Source organism: Thermomyces lanuginosus, assembly GCF_041956635.1.
Source record: "Thermomyces lanuginosus strain ATCC 200065 unplaced genomic scaffold VTN49scaffold_7, whole genome shotgun sequence".
NCBI classification, from domain to species: Eukaryota; Fungi; Ascomycota; class Eurotiomycetes; order Eurotiales; family Trichocomaceae; genus Thermomyces; species Thermomyces lanuginosus.
The window spans coordinates 576269-592243 of record NW_027192341.1 but is presented as its reverse complement, the minus strand read 5'-3'; the positions used below and the strand labels follow the sequence as shown (position 1 = coordinate 592243).

Genomic DNA, 15975 nt, shown 5'->3' with positions numbered 1-15975 from the left:
GCAAAGACAACGCTCCAAAATGCCACCGCGAAAATCAGCGACATCAACAACTTCGGAGGCACGCGACAGCACCGATCAGCCCCTCCAACAAACAACCGAACAACAACTCAAAGCGCAAGCCGAGAGCGGCATTAGCGTTGAGGTAAGAATTCCAAACCACCCATTTCATACGATATCAAATTCATAAGAGTTTGAATATATAGGATCTTTATCTCCCCCGGGCTATCACACAACGTCTCGCCAAAAGCGTTCTCCCACCCAATACAACAATCCAAAAAGATGCAATGCTCGCGATTCAGAGAGCGGCAACGGTGTTTGTGTCGTATGTGGCTTCGCAGTATGTACCATCGCCCTTCTTTTTATTCTCTCCTGGGTATTGACGGAGTTGGCTAGCGCCAACGAAGCAACAATGAAGCGAACCATTGCGCCATCGGACGTCCTCTCTGCACTGTCGCAGTTGGAGTTTGATGCCTTTCTACCGCGGCTGGAGCGAGAATTGGAGGCTTATTCGCAAGCATTGGCCGAGAAGAGGAAGAAGCAGAAGCCAAGGGAGAAGAAAAAGTCTACGGATAATGATAAGGAGACTGCCGAGGCAGAAAAGGATAAGGACAAAGATCGACCTGATGGGGACGAGACAGAGGGTGGTGAGGCGCGAGCCCCGAAGCGGAAGCGCGTGAAACGCGATGACGGGTCGTCTTCTGGTCCAGATGAGGCCGGGCAGCATGGGGAGGAGACGGCCGATGAGGAAGAGGAGGAGGAGGAGGAGGAGGCAGAGGTCGGTGAACAAGAAGTCGAAGACGAGCCAGAAGAGGAGGAGGAAGAGGAAGAGGAAGAAGAGGAGGAAGCCGCGGACGAGGAGGAGATAGATAAGGCGGAGATTGTCGAGGACATTGATCGACAGGATCGATCCGCCGATGACGATGACGAGGCCAGCGATGCAAGTGATGAGTCTTACGAGGGTACCGGCAAGCGATTAAGAGACGACAACGACGATGAGTTGAGTTAGGAGCTATGGAACTCCATGGCATGGCATGACATAACTGGAATCATGCATTACACTGCATTTAAAAGCTCTAGATAGTACCTATATCCACCAGAAACCCAAACGCCAAACCATATACAAGTATGCTCGAAGAAGAAAAAACAGAGTATTATAGACACGTCTTATTCAACCATGGCATCATCATCCTGCTGGCCATCCCCCCATAGACCCTCAATCTTAAACTCCTTCGCCCACTCCGACACAATCTCCTTTGTATCTGCGCCGGCGGGGACCTCACCACCAGCAGCCGCACCTGGCGCCGCGACGGGCAATGTCGGCGGCTCGACCCACCCTTGAATGCGGCCATCGCGCCAATCCGTAATCACTGTCATGGCGGCGGCCGGCAGATTCGGCACGCCGCCTTTGCCGAGTCGGCCGCGTTTGCGCGCGACCTGGATCAAAAAGTCCGTGGTCCGGTCGCTGCCACCGTGCGGAAAGAGCGGCGGGATGCCGTACACGTCGAGCATCTTTTGGAGGAGCGTCTCGGATGAGGACAGGCGGCGCAGGAGGAGGCTGACCGCGGGGATGGGGTCGTCGATGTGTTTCGGTGGCACGGCGCTCAGGAGGACGAGGCGGGCTTGATCCTCAGCGCGTTGGGCGGCGGATTTCTTCTTCTTTTTCTTCTCGTTGTTGCTAGCTTCGCTTGGGAAGACGATACCCGGCGAGTCGATCAGTTTGACTTTGCTGTCGAGTTTCACCTCGCGCAGGCTCGTCGTGACGCCGGCTTCAGCACCCGTCGGGCAGGCATGGCTCTGGCCGCGGTTCAACCGCGCCATCAGTGCGTTGATCACGGATGACTTGCCGACGTTGGGGTAGCCAATGACGCCGACAGAGATTGAACGCTTCACCTGCCCCTGGCCGTTCGCGTATGACTTGAGCGCTTTCAACAGCGTCTCAGCAGTGCCCTTGACTGTCAGATGTTTATGATCAAATGTATGTGCGTTGGGCGCTGGGTTCGATGCCCGCAGCGGCAGCGTCGGAAAGTACCGTCGCAGGTGCACCAGCCAGCCCTTGAGTACTTGTGGCGGCACCAAGTCGATCTTGTTGAGAATGAGGATCAGCCGTTTGGATCCACCTTCCGCGGCCATGATTTCCCGCTCGACTTCCCGCGACCGTGTGCCCTCGGGGTCCCGCGCATCGAGCACGTACAGCACCACGTCCGCAGCCTCAACGACTTGCTTGAAGACCTTGTCGAAGGCGCGCCGTGAGCCTTCCTTGGACTTGATCTGCGACGCCAGCGTCGGGATGTCTTCCGGATTGATCCCCAGTGCCGGGCGGTCCTCATCCATTCCATCCTCGTCGTCCTCATCATCGTCAAAATCATCCTCGTCCTCGTCATCATTATCCTCCCACTCTGCGGCCCGCGCCTGCGCCGACTCCAGCAGCGCTGCCATGGGATTCTTCTCATCGGCACCGTCATCCGTCATCACGTCGGAGGAGTCCACGGACGCTTGCTCGACATCCTCCATCATGAGATCCCCGTCTTCCTGACCTTCACTCTTCGCGGCGGCCTTTTCGGCCTTGCGTCTGTTGCGTGCTTCTTCGCGCGCGCGCTCTTCCGCTTCTTGCTTCAATCGCTTCTTTTCCTCGACTTCATGCAGCAATTTTTCCTTGTACGGAAAGAGGTTCGGAATGCCGGGATCCTTCTTGATTTTCGATCGCCATGTTGGATCCTACGGAATTGTATATTAGTACTAAAAATGTTTGCACGGACGGTAATTCAAAACGCACCTTCTTCGCTAGTTTTCTCATTTTTCGCTGCTTCGCAGCACTAGCCTTTTGAATCTTTGCTCGCAGCCTCGTGGGCGTGCGTTTTGATTTTTTCCCTGCAGATTTGGAGCTCAAATCAGTACCCAATTCGCCGCCTTTCTTCTCAATCGTCGAAGCCAATCAAAGACATACCTAACTTCACCATCTTGACCAGCTACTCTCTCTCCAAATTCAAGTACCACCGCACAGCAACAAGAGATGCAATGGTTGTTCCTGTGTTGTGGGCAAAAAGTTCATCGATAAGTTGCGCCAAGATTTCATCGACGCTAAGATAGGAATATTGTTATTCCGATCTCCGGTTATCCAGCCAATCAGCGTTCAACTCTATGGTGGCATGGGTGGGATGTGCAAAGAGTCAGAATGACCGGGGAAGACTCCGTACAAATACGAACTTGTAAGGTTTTAGTCTTGAAGTTTTGATAGAGCTTTGATTTTATTCTATCACTCTTTTGGCTGGGTTCCTGCGTCCAGAGCGATAGACTCAAACTCTGTTCAAGTCTGGCATCATGTCGGCCCATGGGTCATATTCTGGCCCTCCTCAAACTCTCACCGTTGATGGCTTGCTGTTCGACTTTGATGGCACCATTGTCGATTCTACAGACGGTATGCCTTTATCTATGCACCCGTTGTGGACCAACTTGTTGACCATTTCCCCGAATAGCCATCGTCAAACACTGGCACAAGTTCGTTACCTTGCGCTGCACTCGGCGTCCTGACTAACGGAACAACGCAGGCTCGCAGCAGAACTCGGCGTCGATCCCAAGACCATTTTAGCTACGTCCCATGGCCGGCGCAGTATCGACACACTGGCGCTGTACGACAAGAGCAAAGCCAATTGGGATTGTAAGTGTGGCCCGCCGTGTGTGCTACGAACCGTGGAACCGGCCTCTTTCCTGGAACCCTGGGCGGATGATCACCACATTACTGACAATAGGAATGCAGATGTTAGACAGATCGAAGGATTGATTCCGCGAGAGTTCGGCTCCGACGCCACTGAGATCCCCGGCGCACGAGATCTTCTGGAGTCCCTTGAAAAAGCCGGCGCTCCATGGGCCGTCGTCACATCGGGAACCCGACCTCTGGTTGAGGGTTGGCTGGAAGTACTGAAGCTTTCCCATCCCCGATATCTTGTCGTGGCAGAGGACGTGGAGCAAGGCAAGCCAGACCCCCAGTGCTACCAGCTCGGCCGCTCGCGCCTCAACCTTGGCGAGTCGACGAATATTCTGGTCGTCGAGGATGCGCCGTCCGGAATTAAGGCGGGAAAAGCCGCCGGTTTCAAGGTCCTTGCGCTAGAAACCACCCACACTATTCAACAACTGAAGGATGCAGGTGCCGATTGGATCATCAAGGACCTTCGGAGCGTGTCGCTCAAGGCCGTTACTGGCCAGGTTGAGATTGAAATTAGGGATGCTTTGCAATCATAGATCATAGTAGAATAGATAGAGAGCCGCATCGGCCTGCAGTATGTATGAAGCCACGTACCATAGACAATACTTACCACCAGCCTTGCATCATTCATGATCAGTAACCAATACCAATGAACGCTGGACAATCGCGATGCTGACCAGGTGCTCGAGACTTGGAAATAGGGAATCTTCCGAGTTTGAGCCAATGAATGGGCCAAGCGCCAAGCGTCAGATCTCGGAGCTTTGTCTCGAAAAGATCGCTGATTGATTGAACCTTAGCTCCTTGCACAGTTTTGCCCTCCCTTCAAGACAAGATCTAAGGACGAAGACGCTGACCAGCTGCGGATCACCTGTTTTATATCGAGCTGAAAACCTGGAACTGATTCACCAACCTGGCAAGCTTCTGTGGATTGTTCGAGAACAATGGGACTGTAGTTTGTGGCTTCCGGCTTTTCAATTCGGGCACTGCAGGGAGTCCAACACTCGACACGCCCAAAACCCATCTGCGCTCAGTCGTTGGCTCGGAAAGTCTATTGATACCGATGCTTTTCGTAGATTGAAGTCGTCCATCGGAAGCCTCCCCAACGGTCTAGACAAGACTCATCGTTCATTACGACACCGAGCCTGAAGTAGGGCCCTTGTAGATGACATTTAAAATCACAGTGCAAACTGAGTTCCAACCCCAGCTTCAAGGTCATCCCAGGAGTGCTGACGAGCAGAATTGAGTGCCTGAGGCAGTGAGACCCAAGCTTCTCTGCAAGGGACCATCCCCAGCGGTGATTGGCGCAGCTTGCATCTGGGTCGGACCTTCCGTTTTCATCACCAGGTTTCCTGCAGAAAGAAACTGGAAGCGGATGGCCATTTGCCTTTTTTTTTTCCCTTCAGCCTGCCATATCAGACAACTCTCTCAATGAGTTTGATCCAGCCACCAACCGCCGAACACTCGAGTTATGAGCGTATGCAAGTCGCCGGTCCGGGAGGCTCTGGATCCTGAAGGATATTTCCGAGGAGCCGCCAGCCAAGAGTTGATTTGCATTTTGATGGGGGTGTGCGGAGAATTACTGTTTGATTCCTGGCCCTCGAGCCATATTTGGTGGATCAAGGGATTAAGGAATCAAGGATGCAGGTTGCCCTGGTCAAGCTGGCCGAGTCTTCGAAATTGATGTTTGGCTGCTCCTGTGCGGCTGTGCTTTATTGTGGCTCCGCGATTGTGCCCTTGGCTAATGCAGGAACCAGGTTCGGATAGTGTCCAGGCACCGAATTCGGGTGCGAGCAGGACACGAAGTCACGAGCATATCCGACTTGGTGCTGTACTTGTGGTGAACGTTGACTGTGTCGCTTGTTGCTTGAATGCAAAGTCACCCCCAGGAAGCCAAAGAGATGACGTTTTCTTCGATGAAGAACCCTTCTCCAGACATTTGGCAGAGCCAACAGGGACGCCTGGCTGCAGCCGGGCCGCCCCACCGGCTCCGGCAGCCACTCAGGGGCCAGGGCCGCTGCGGCGGGCAGCGTTCACCAATCAGAAGTCATCCCGCGCTTGGAACCAATGACAGTGGGCGAATTTCCCGGAAAGGGGTCCAAGCTGTACTGTTCTGTATTGTCATCGGCTCAACGGTTACAGAGAATCGCCCTATTTCCACGCGACAAACACGTGGGTCTGTGTTGTATGAACGCGTAAGTACGGAAATCTCGGCGTAACGCTGGTGACACCCCGGAGCTCCATGGCGTCTCCGCGTATTATTGGTTCGTCCGCCCTCGTCGTCAATCCGCCCTCGTCAGGCCTGGGTAACCCTCATCGTGTCCTGCGGGTGCCGGTGTGCCCTTCTAACCCTCTCTCGCCGTCGCTCAGTCTACGCTCTTTACCTCACCCAGTCGTTCGTTCGCTCCAAGCTCACCGATACTCTCCTTTGGATACTTGTCACCCAACCGTCCTTCTTTTAATATCGCTCCTATTTTTATGGCCCTCGTTCACCATTCATTGCTTGCGCACAATCTCTCTCTCGATCGTTGGCATTTTCCTACGAGTATTCGCTCTTTGACATGATATAAACCTTCTGCTTTGGGCACGGCCAGCAGGGTAGCTGTCCGTGAACACAATCATAACTTTCCTTTGTTTTTTTGGATAGCAGGTGTGACCGGTACATGGCTTAACGCCCGCAATGGACTACACCACTCCCTCGTACACCTTCGCCAGCGACGCGGCAGGAATTGCCATGGACCAGTCACTGGTCTGCGGCCCGCCGCAAATGGCATATCCGGCCCTGACTACCGCCATGAACGGTTATCTGGCCGCCGCAGCGGTGTCCGAAATGCCCGAATACTACCCACCCATGCGCGCCCCGGAAGAATACGAAGGATATACCGAAACTCTGACCCGGCCTCGGCTCACCAAGGAGCAAGTCGAGACACTCGAGGCGCAATTCCAGATCCAACCCAAGCCCAGCAGCTACGTGAAGCGCCAACTGGCAATGCAAACAAACCTCAGTCTGGAGCGAGTGGCGGTTGGTAGATCCTCTCAACGCATATATGGAATATGATATGCTGATCTGCGAACTAGAATTGGTTCCAGAACCGACGGGCAAAGGCCAAGCAACAGCGGAGACAAGAGGAATTTGAGCGAATGCAACGAGAGGCACGAGAGAAAGAAGAGCGTGAACAGAAGGAGAAGGAATCAGGCTCATCGACAGCCAATGATAACCCATCCCAGGAGGTGAAGCAAGAAGAGGGCCAAAAAGTGTCCACGCCTCAGAGTACCTCGCCTAAGACGGAGCGACACACCCCAGCCAACTCAGCGTCGCAACCGAAACATCAAAAGACCCCGAGTGAGGTTACCCGTGAGAAGACATTCGAGTCGCTGCAACGAGCTCTCAATGCGGCGGTGGCCGCTCGTGAGCAATTTGCGGCAGAGTCGGGCATCGGTGGACGACCTGCGGAAACATCATTGGAAGGCCCGACACATGTACCTGCCGGGATTGCTGCCCAACCTTCGGTCAGCTCGTCCAACGTCTCTGAATGGCCTAACAGTCAAGACGCTTCCATCCAATGGAACCCATCGGGCCACGGTCCTGGGGAAGCCTTCTCCTTTGGCAATGTGAATGCCGCTTCGTTTGCTTCGCCGGAAAGCTCGTTGGCAACGGCCCCCCAGTTGGAGAGCCCGCCAAACCAAGCCATGACGACGCTTGGCCCAGATGTGTTTGGAAACATGGCCATGCCACAGGCTCAGTCCTGGCCCGCCCAGGCGCAAGAACCGTCGCCAGATAATGCTGTCCATACGTCTGAGCCGATGCAACCGGTTATGTCGTACGCAGTGCAGAACCCCGTTGGCCATGTTTCAAGACGTCCATCGACGATAGAAGAGTCTGGCGAACATGAGGACCATGCGGCCATCCCGTCTGCACCAACGCCACAGCCGCTCCAGAACGGGACCGAAGGGCTCATGTGGAGACGTCCTAACAAAGAAGTGGACCTGGCAGCTCGTCGCAAGCGGCCTCGTCCGACGGCGATCGGCACGAACCATGCGGCATTGGGACTCATGGGGCCGGCATCAATGTCCCCGACGACAAGAGTTCCGAGCTTCGGTGGCCAGCAGCCGCACGTGCTTCGGCACTCCAAGTCGTCGCATGCGCTGGGGGCTCGGTACGCCGGGGTGCGGAAAATCTCCGCGCCGCAGCGGTCTCCATTGGGATTTACAGGGTATGGGGAGGCCTGCAAGTCTGCTACTACGAATGGCGAGGTACAACGACGGTTACAGTCGTCGGCGTCGCTGGGGAGTCTCGCGCCACCGACACCGCTGACGCCGGACGACATGCAACAGTTGATGCCGGCGACGCCCGCCGACGGCCAACCGTTGAACATGCTCGGCGCTGAGAGCGCACCACTTGTCCCGGCAGCAACAACAGCGTCGACGATGGCCACACAGGCGCTACCCGTCACCGCGGCGTCACCGCCGTTGACGCCGATGCCGCTGGACGTGATGTCGCCGATGCCATATCAGAGCCTTACCGTAACTCCGCAGTTCGCGTCCTTTCCTGAGTACGCATACTCGCCAGTAACATGCGGTCCAATGACTGGGGTGAGCTGGACGGTGTCGACGCCGACACTGCAGGGCTTTCAACAACTGCCAGGATATCTCTACAACGACGGTGACGAGGGCGATGATGGCGACGATAATAAGTACCCGAGCAACAACAGCGCAGGGAAAGTCACTGCTTCGGACACGACGGTGACGACAACGACCGCGCCGACGGATAACAACACGCCGCAGTTTCACATCCACGAGTTTCCTGACCAGCGTGAGGCACATCGGTCCGTTGCGCAGCAGCTGCCCCCCCAGGGCCCTAGAAACTACACGTTCAGCAACCGGACGCTGCACGACTTTTAACTATGTACGACTGTAGTTGTCATCTGATTCATCATCGTCATCATCATAATTGTAATTCTAATCCATTGCGGTCGTTTTTACTGTTTCATTCCTGTACTTTGCATTCGATTTTTCTCTATATTTGTCTGCGACGTCTGAGCGGAGTCGGGATTCTTTTTCGATTTGTCACCGGTCACACGCTGAATTGATCTGGTCAGCATTGATGCATGTCCGGAGAGATGTCTCGACGGCCTCGCTTTGTCTCGAAGGTTTATACTTCATAATTTAACTTCTTAGACAACGAATGTGAAATGACCTTGGTTAATCAGACTGGTTTCTCGAGTATCAGTCCGAGTCTGGTACAGATTCTGATACGTCCATAGAAGAACATGCCAGGTAGTTTTGTTTGGCTCGACAATGTAGTCCGTAAATGTCCCTTGGTATTGATTTAATTGTCCCGGGTTCCGACATTTTCGGTTACAAAATCCTTCATGTGTTTATAAGGTGAATAAGGTTCCCATGAGTCGATAATGCATGATTCTTGAGACAAGAGGTTAAGTACCTGGCCAACCCTAGGCGAACACTTAGGATCGGATCACGACTGCCACTTTGTCAGGGCAGAACTCCAAATTCTTGTCTCAGGATGTAGGCGTGCACTCGCACTTGAAGAATAAAGGTAACGATTTCTTACAAACCATGTGCATCAGAAGGAGTAATCCTCCTCTAAGCAGCTTTGATGCTTTATAATCCCGGTGTTGAATTCATTCACGGGACGCCCACCTTCAAGGACGAGGTAGAAATGCCAGACCCTGCGGAATCGCAGTCACCTTAAATGCCATATAGGTACATTGATATCGTGAGGCTTTTGCCGCTAGATAGTATTTGAGATCCTCGAATTTCTAGATCCGGACGACGTTGTCCGAGACGAGAGTGTGCATCCATTCCTTGTGCCCTTGTATTCAAATAATGTTGGATAGCATGCTGACTGGAGCCGCTTGTCTTAGGGTTCGAAACGATGGCGCTCTATTTTCTCGTCTGATGTAATTACTAGGCATGTTTTATGCCAGACGCTTGCGTTACTGAACATGGAAGTCATGAATATGCAAGAAGCTCTCCCCAACGCGCCTCTACTTTCGCTGGGATATATATATGGCATGCAGTATGGCCGGCCCGTCGAGAATGTCTATCTTCCATGGCAAAAGATATACTTAATGTCTCGACGCCTATACCATTTCATGCAGAACGAAAACGGCGTGTTCACTGTCGGAATATTGGATTTGGAGAACAGAGTGTCTGAGCAACGATGCCGTCCATTCACTTGTTTTGGCAACTGGCATAACTCCAGGTTAGGGTTCTGGGAGTTGCAGGAGGCAACTAGGTAGGGAGTTTACTCCGAATCAGCCTATATATTTCTGATTCTGACTGTTCATTTATTTATTATCTTGTTTCATCCGCCTGACCTCCTCTTCAGAGGAGGGATTGCTTTTTTTTGAACGTTGGCTTTCTCTGGTTACTAGTCTTCAAAGAGGAACGTACTAGATAGTGTATATGCCTATTAGACGTGATGAAGCACTCAGCAGAATGAATTTGCTGGTTTGGTATAACAGTCCCATGGATCCAACATTGTCTGTTAGGAAATCTTTCGTCTCCTTTGCGTGTTCATGGGTGGATATATCCCTAAGAGCAGAGTCAATGACGATCCTATGTATGGGTCCAGGATACCGATTAGGTAAAATACCTGATCGACCGTGGCGGATATCGAGGGAATATAAAGTATTCATGACTTCACAATTCGTCAAAGGCAAGCTCTCAAATTTTGATCTCAGAGGGAGGAAGTGCATGCCCCCAGGCCAAAAAGCATCGCCAGACTTCATTGTGTCCAACTTTTCCGCAACAATTCATGCGCATCCGAAAGAGCAATCTTTAAGTCTCGAATTCTTCTAGTCTCTCGCGTTCATTACGACGTAGAACCGGGACATGATGTCCACTCTGACCAGGGACGTGCAAGACAACCGCTGCGCAAGCTTTATTCCGTTCTAGATCGATTTCTGGGACTACGGAAAAAGAGAAAAATACCGCGGCATGGCGAAGCTCTGACAGATCAGGCGACGTTTAACAATTTCGATATCGTTGGCTCTTTTCCTCTCGAAATTGCTCTTCGGATCGTCGAGTAATTAGATCTTGAAGACATTATCAGAATCAAAAGAGTGCGCATTTCCCATTCATGCCCTTGATTTTTCCATGTCTTGTCTTGCGAAATTTTTAGGTTTTGAAGAGATAGCATTCTATTTTCTCGTCCAATGCCATTACCAACGTCCTTTTACACCAAACAATTGCATTTCTGAACATAAAAGACACAAATATACAAGAAGTCGCCGCCAACGCGAAGACCTATTTTCGGTGGAGGCATGGCTTGCAGTTTGGTCGACCAGTCGAGAAAGTTTTCCTTCCATACCCAAAGGAAATATGGCCTATGGAGGTTGCTTACCATTCGCGACGACTGTTCTACTACAGCGACGACGATGACGGGGTTTCCAGTGTCGGAATCTTGGATTTGGAGAATGGAAAGGAATCAATTTGGACTGCAGAAATGCCAGGAGATGCAGAGCTTAATTCGAAGTCAAAGCTCCTTGTTTCCGATCAATATACTGTCCACATCATGGAAGCGGTCGAAACTGATGGTATTGTTTTTACAACCTTTTCTAGGTACTTATGAAGACACGGTGATTTATTTCGTTTTGAAAGCATTGGCTTATTGCTGGCAGTGTCCTGACCACATTTAATTTACAAACATCACGAAAATGCTCAATAGGGAGGTGGCCATGTTACCGTCGCCCGCTATCCATCAGGAAGGACAAAGTGGTCATGGCTGATCTCAAATCGAAACAGCCTCCCATCGTCTACATTTGGCATCTGGGCTCGGATCACTTCCGATCAATCGGCACCTTCTCCAATCAATGGTTGTGGCGCGTGGATCCGGATGAGAACGTTCTGATTACATTCGAGATTAACTGGGACACTCATCCGCCGGAAGTGCAGCAGACCAAATGGACGTTGACTGGGATGCTGCTCGACCAAAAACAGTTTCACCTTCTGGTTCCGGGTTGTCGTGTTGACAAAAGATATAGTCTCCAAGATTCATACTCTGGCTCTGGACCAGAATGTTACAACATCCACCTTTGAAAACAGGACTAAAAGACGTCTGCCTTATGGATCACACGGTACCACGATGGACCTCATATACGACCATGCAATCGAAAAGTTGAACGTCCGATGGAACGACTGCCTTCAGACAATGCTGGCCAAGCCCGACCCGTATTTCTACGTCCTTCTCACGCCAGATATTGCTTACGATTGGGACGACCGTAATGGGTGGCTCGAAATATTCAATGCCAGCAATCAGACCTCAACAGTGCGCCCGTACCAGTTAGATAGCCGAGGGGTTTCTGTTCGCAAGTGGTTGAACTCCGGGGTCTACGAAAAGCGTCACTGCGTCACGTTTTTTACTTTCAAGCAAGACCATCATAATTTATACTTAAATGTCGCCCTTCCCCTGCTTGTTGGCCTAGTGTTTTCCCCTGCCTATTGGGCATTGAATGTGAATTATTACGGAACAAGAAAAAGCATGCAGCCAGCCAGGCCCAGCAACGCTGCCAACTTCAAGACAACTGCGAGCGAATCCTCGTGGCCGCGCCCCAACCTGAAATTGATCACCAGGCCAAACGAGGCTGCTTAGCATCTTGTAGCAGTGATAAATAGGAGGGGCAAGATAGTCGTAGGTAAGCAGTTGAAGAGCTCTTAACCCGGAAGCATGGCGGCGCCAGAGGTACCCAGGACTAAAGAGATTTTAATGCTCGCTAAAAAAACGCGGGACCGACATGGCTTCCCATATCTTTCTCTGCATATCGATGCTGTCCCATATCAGCCGCCACGCGGTAGTGCCGAACTTGCTGACACCTGACTTCGCGGAACGTCCGGATAAACTGGCATTGCATCGACAGGGACTGCCAAAGTTTGTAGGAAGCAACTCGTACTTAACTAGTCCGAAATTCAGACATCCTGTCTTCTGATCTAAGTCGTTTGTTTTTATGTTTCACTCATGCGTCTGCCTTCCTCCTCCGGAGACAGGACTTTCACGTCTTTAGTCGTATCTTCCGGTCTAGGCCTTCGCCAGTTGTTGGTCGGACCATGCAGCACTAAAAGCTACTACCGCATTAGGCACTCATGAAACCTGGTATATGCAAGGAAATTTGAGAGTGCCCATGCCCCGCAAGCCATGGATAGGCTAAGACGAAGGTACGTAAAATCTGTCTGAACAAGTTTTGTAAGCTTGGTTGACTCATGGCGGCTTATAGTCTCTTTAGAAAACGTACCTGTTGATTGGAGAGTTGTGTCCTGCTTAGGTACTAGGTACCAAGTCATCTCTGACCACCTCGCCCTGAGTTTAGCCTCGGGTCTAGCGGCTCTTCCCTTCCGAGCTCATCCCGATTTCACGCTACCGACGTCCCCGCCCATCAGCCGCTCAGCCCCAAAGCGCATCTCTGATGTCAGACATGTAGTCATTTCTTGGAAGGTATAAGTGCATCTAACCAGTATGCAGGAAATCAGGAGCTTACATTCTCTGGTCTCCCACTCCTCGCAAGGCAACGTCATCTGGACATGATACGGGATCATTTTGACTTGGGAAGCACCAGAGTATTTCGTGAAGAGAGGAATGGCGGGGCATGTGTCAGCCCAGTCAAGTCAAGTGCGACTCAAGAATGATGACATCGTGTGCTCTTTGCCTCTCGAACTTCTGCTGAATGTCATCGAGTATTTGGACCCGGCGGATGTTGTTCGAAATCGGAGGGTGCGCATCATTGCCCGCGCCCTGCTGTCCTGAGGTCAGTTTATTTGTTGACTGGGGGCCCATCTTAGGTCTCAAAACGGTGGCGATCTCTTTTCTCGTCCGATGCAATTACCACGTTTGTCTTGCGGCAAACGCTCGCCTTCCTGAACCTCGAGGAGAAAGATGTGGCTGCTGCCGACGCGATAGCCTATTTTCGATGGAGACATGGTTTGCAGTGTGGTCAGCCAGTGAAGAAGATCTTTCTTCCATGGCGAGAGGGACCGCCAGGTCCAACAAAGGTTCTCTATCGTTCTCGACGGCTGGTTTATTCCAAGCAGGAAAATTCCGGAGGCGGTATAGTCGAGATTTTGGATTTGGAGACCGGAAAAAGATCGAATTTGGCCCATCAACAGTCAGGAGAGCCAAATGACTGGACGGACGAAGCACTATCTGGTATCATGCAGCTCCTTGGGTCTGATCGTTATATTGTCACGATCTCCATTGAAGCATCTGGTAGAAGGTATGAGGACGCAACTATCGTATCCTGTCTTGTCAGCATGGTCTAACCTTAACACTGGTATAGTAGTTATCTGACCGCGTGGGATATACACACAAAACAGCTGTGCACCTTGAGAGAAATTCCTGATTCTTACTTTTATTTCGTCAGGGCATCCATGACCAAGGACAAGGTGATCATTGTTCATGTGGAAAATAGACCACCTGACATCGTTTACATTTGGGACTTGACTTCGAATAATTACAGAAAGATTAGCAGCTTCTCCAATCTGTTATTGTGGCACGTGGATCCGGAGGAGAACATTCTGGTTGCGTTCGAGATCGACTGGGACGCCAATCCGCCGGAGGTGAAGCAAACAAAATGGACATTAACAGGACTACTTCTCGATACAAGATGTTTTTCTCTGTCGCTGCCAGGTCATCATGTGGACAAAATACGTCTCGAAGGATCATGGTATCACCGGTGGCATTACCGCAGAGTTGTCACCTTTGACAATAAGGCACTGAACCGTCTGCCTTGTGGAAAGGAAGGGGACACAATTGACCTCATATACGATGGCACTATTGACAAGTTGACCGTCCGATGGAGCGACTGCTCTCAACCCATCATAGTTTACGAACTGATCGAACCATTTTACGTTCATCTTACTCCTCACATTGCCTACAGGTGGAATCCTGTTAACAAGCGTGTCGAGATATTCAACGGGGCCAATCAGACTACAGCAATGCGCCCGTATATATGGGATATCCGAGAAGTCAATGCTGGCAGGTCTTTCCACGACGAGGTGGAAGAGTCGGACGAGATTGATAAAGCCTTCGGCGACCGTGAGGTCTTTGGGCTCGCTACTGATATCGGCATTCAGCTGTGGTTCTTCAATCCCAACTTTGCTCCCGACCTTCCGGGTACTGGGCCTTTTATAGAGATGCCGAGAGAATAAATGACAAAATACATTTCACTCTCAAAACTCTGGCATCAGAGCAAGTCTACCATAATAACTGCAGCTCAACCCTTATTCATTTATTCAGTGCTTTGTGTCGCGTCCAACCGGCGCCGAGCGCAGGACGAAACAAGAAGAGGAAACTCTTCCTCACGCACCCAGCAATGATGCCAGCTTCATCCTGAAGGAAGACAGGACCTGGGAAACTTCTCGCGGCTATGCTTCGGATATAAACCAATTGCCATACCAGACGAAACTTTTCAGTACCTGTGGCAATTGCAGAATGCGCGAGATACTCATAGAGAGTACTACTCATGTAGCTCCCCATTCTCTGTCGCATGACGTCGCACGACGACATAAGTAAGAGCCCAATGATCTAGGGCATTCGAACACTTGCTTACGCAAGAATTGTCAGACGAGCAGCACTTTTCAACTCTCCTGTAACGTGGTGGAGGCTCACATACCGCTCCTAGCATTGTATCAGCCAACTATGGAACGGCAGCGAGGCACCAGTTGACACAGGGTTCTGATAATCCAACTCGGTTAGTCTACTTCTTTTTGACACCGAGTCATTCCATGTCAAATCATCCGGTTGGCTTTCTCTCCGGAGGAACACTTGAAAAGAATCGTCTGTATCTCCACATTTTCGGGCATCTTGGTAGAGGGGGTTAGATGAGTACTATACAGTCAAACTTGGCTATAACGATCATCCATGGGTTATAGCGATATCCTGGTTACAACGATAATTTTTCGTTCACGGATTGATTCCCCATACAAATATGAGCGTACAACAACACATAGTACATTAGTACCTTTCCTGATAGCCTATGCCGGTTGGAAATCAAACTTAGCAACACTAGCTGAGATTTGATGCTAGGGGTTTGGCGGCGAAGGACTTATTAGAGAATATCTTTGTGTCTATCTGTCCAAAAGAAGGGGTGTGTACTTCGCGGAATGGAAACGATAGATGCGCGTGACGACTGATTCGCGGACCGTAACATATTCGTATACAATACGAACAGTACATAGATCTGCCCGGACAATCTTTCCCTAAGCAGATTGACTGCTTTTCATTGGGGTATCTGAAGCTCCTGTCCGCCTCAGAGGCCTTGAAA

General features: G+C 51.2%; 6 protein-coding genes across 6 annotated transcripts; 5 read left to right on the top strand and 1 right to left on the bottom strand.

Annotated features, from left to right (window-relative positions):
• Positions 1-19: 19 nt before the first annotated feature.
• Positions 20-1006, top strand: VTN49DRAFT_7668 (uncharacterized protein; the record flags this gene model as incomplete). Its single annotated transcript, XM_069415962.1, has 3 exons — positions 20-142; positions 204-337; positions 394-1006. 3 exons carry the CDS (start codon positions 20-22, stop codon positions 1004-1006), a joined length of 870 nt encoding a protein of 289 aa, XP_069272029.1.
• Positions 1007-1164: 158 nt separating this feature from the next.
• Positions 1165-2957, bottom strand: VTN49DRAFT_7667 (uncharacterized protein; the record flags this gene model as incomplete). The annotated part of the gene is made up of 3 exons (XM_069415961.1): positions 1165-2715; positions 2774-2868; positions 2945-2957. The coding sequence occupies 3 exons, from the start codon at positions 2955-2957 to the stop codon at positions 1165-1167; spliced, it is 1659 nt and encodes a 552-aa protein (XP_069272028.1).
• Positions 2958-3318: 361 nt separating this feature from the next.
• On the top strand, positions 3319-4236 carry VTN49DRAFT_7666 (uncharacterized protein; the record flags this gene model as incomplete). The annotated part of the gene is made up of 4 exons (XM_069415960.1): positions 3319-3415; positions 3474-3495; positions 3546-3655; positions 3755-4236. The coding sequence occupies 4 exons, from the start codon at positions 3319-3321 to the stop codon at positions 4234-4236; spliced, it is 711 nt and encodes a 236-aa protein (XP_069272027.1).
• A 2141-nt stretch (positions 4237-6377) lies between these two features.
• On the top strand, positions 6378-8599 carry VTN49DRAFT_7665 (uncharacterized protein; the record flags this gene model as incomplete). Its single annotated transcript, XM_069415959.1, has 2 exons — positions 6378-6719; positions 6776-8599. 2 exons carry the CDS (start codon positions 6378-6380, stop codon positions 8597-8599), a joined length of 2166 nt encoding a protein of 721 aa, XP_069272026.1.
• A 2452-nt stretch (positions 8600-11051) lies between these two features.
• On the top strand, positions 11052-11761 carry VTN49DRAFT_7664 (uncharacterized protein; the record flags this gene model as incomplete). Its single annotated transcript, XM_069415958.1, has 2 exons — positions 11052-11284; positions 11344-11761. 2 exons carry the CDS (start codon positions 11052-11054, stop codon positions 11759-11761), a joined length of 651 nt encoding a protein of 216 aa, XP_069272025.1.
• Positions 11762-13292: 1531 nt separating this feature from the next.
• On the top strand, positions 13293-14860 carry VTN49DRAFT_7663 (uncharacterized protein; the record flags this gene model as incomplete). The annotated part of the gene is made up of 3 exons (XM_069415957.1): positions 13293-13427; positions 13496-13926; positions 13990-14860. The coding sequence occupies 3 exons, from the start codon at positions 13293-13295 to the stop codon at positions 14858-14860; spliced, it is 1437 nt and encodes a 478-aa protein (XP_069272024.1).
• Positions 14861-15975: the final 1115 nt, after the last annotated feature.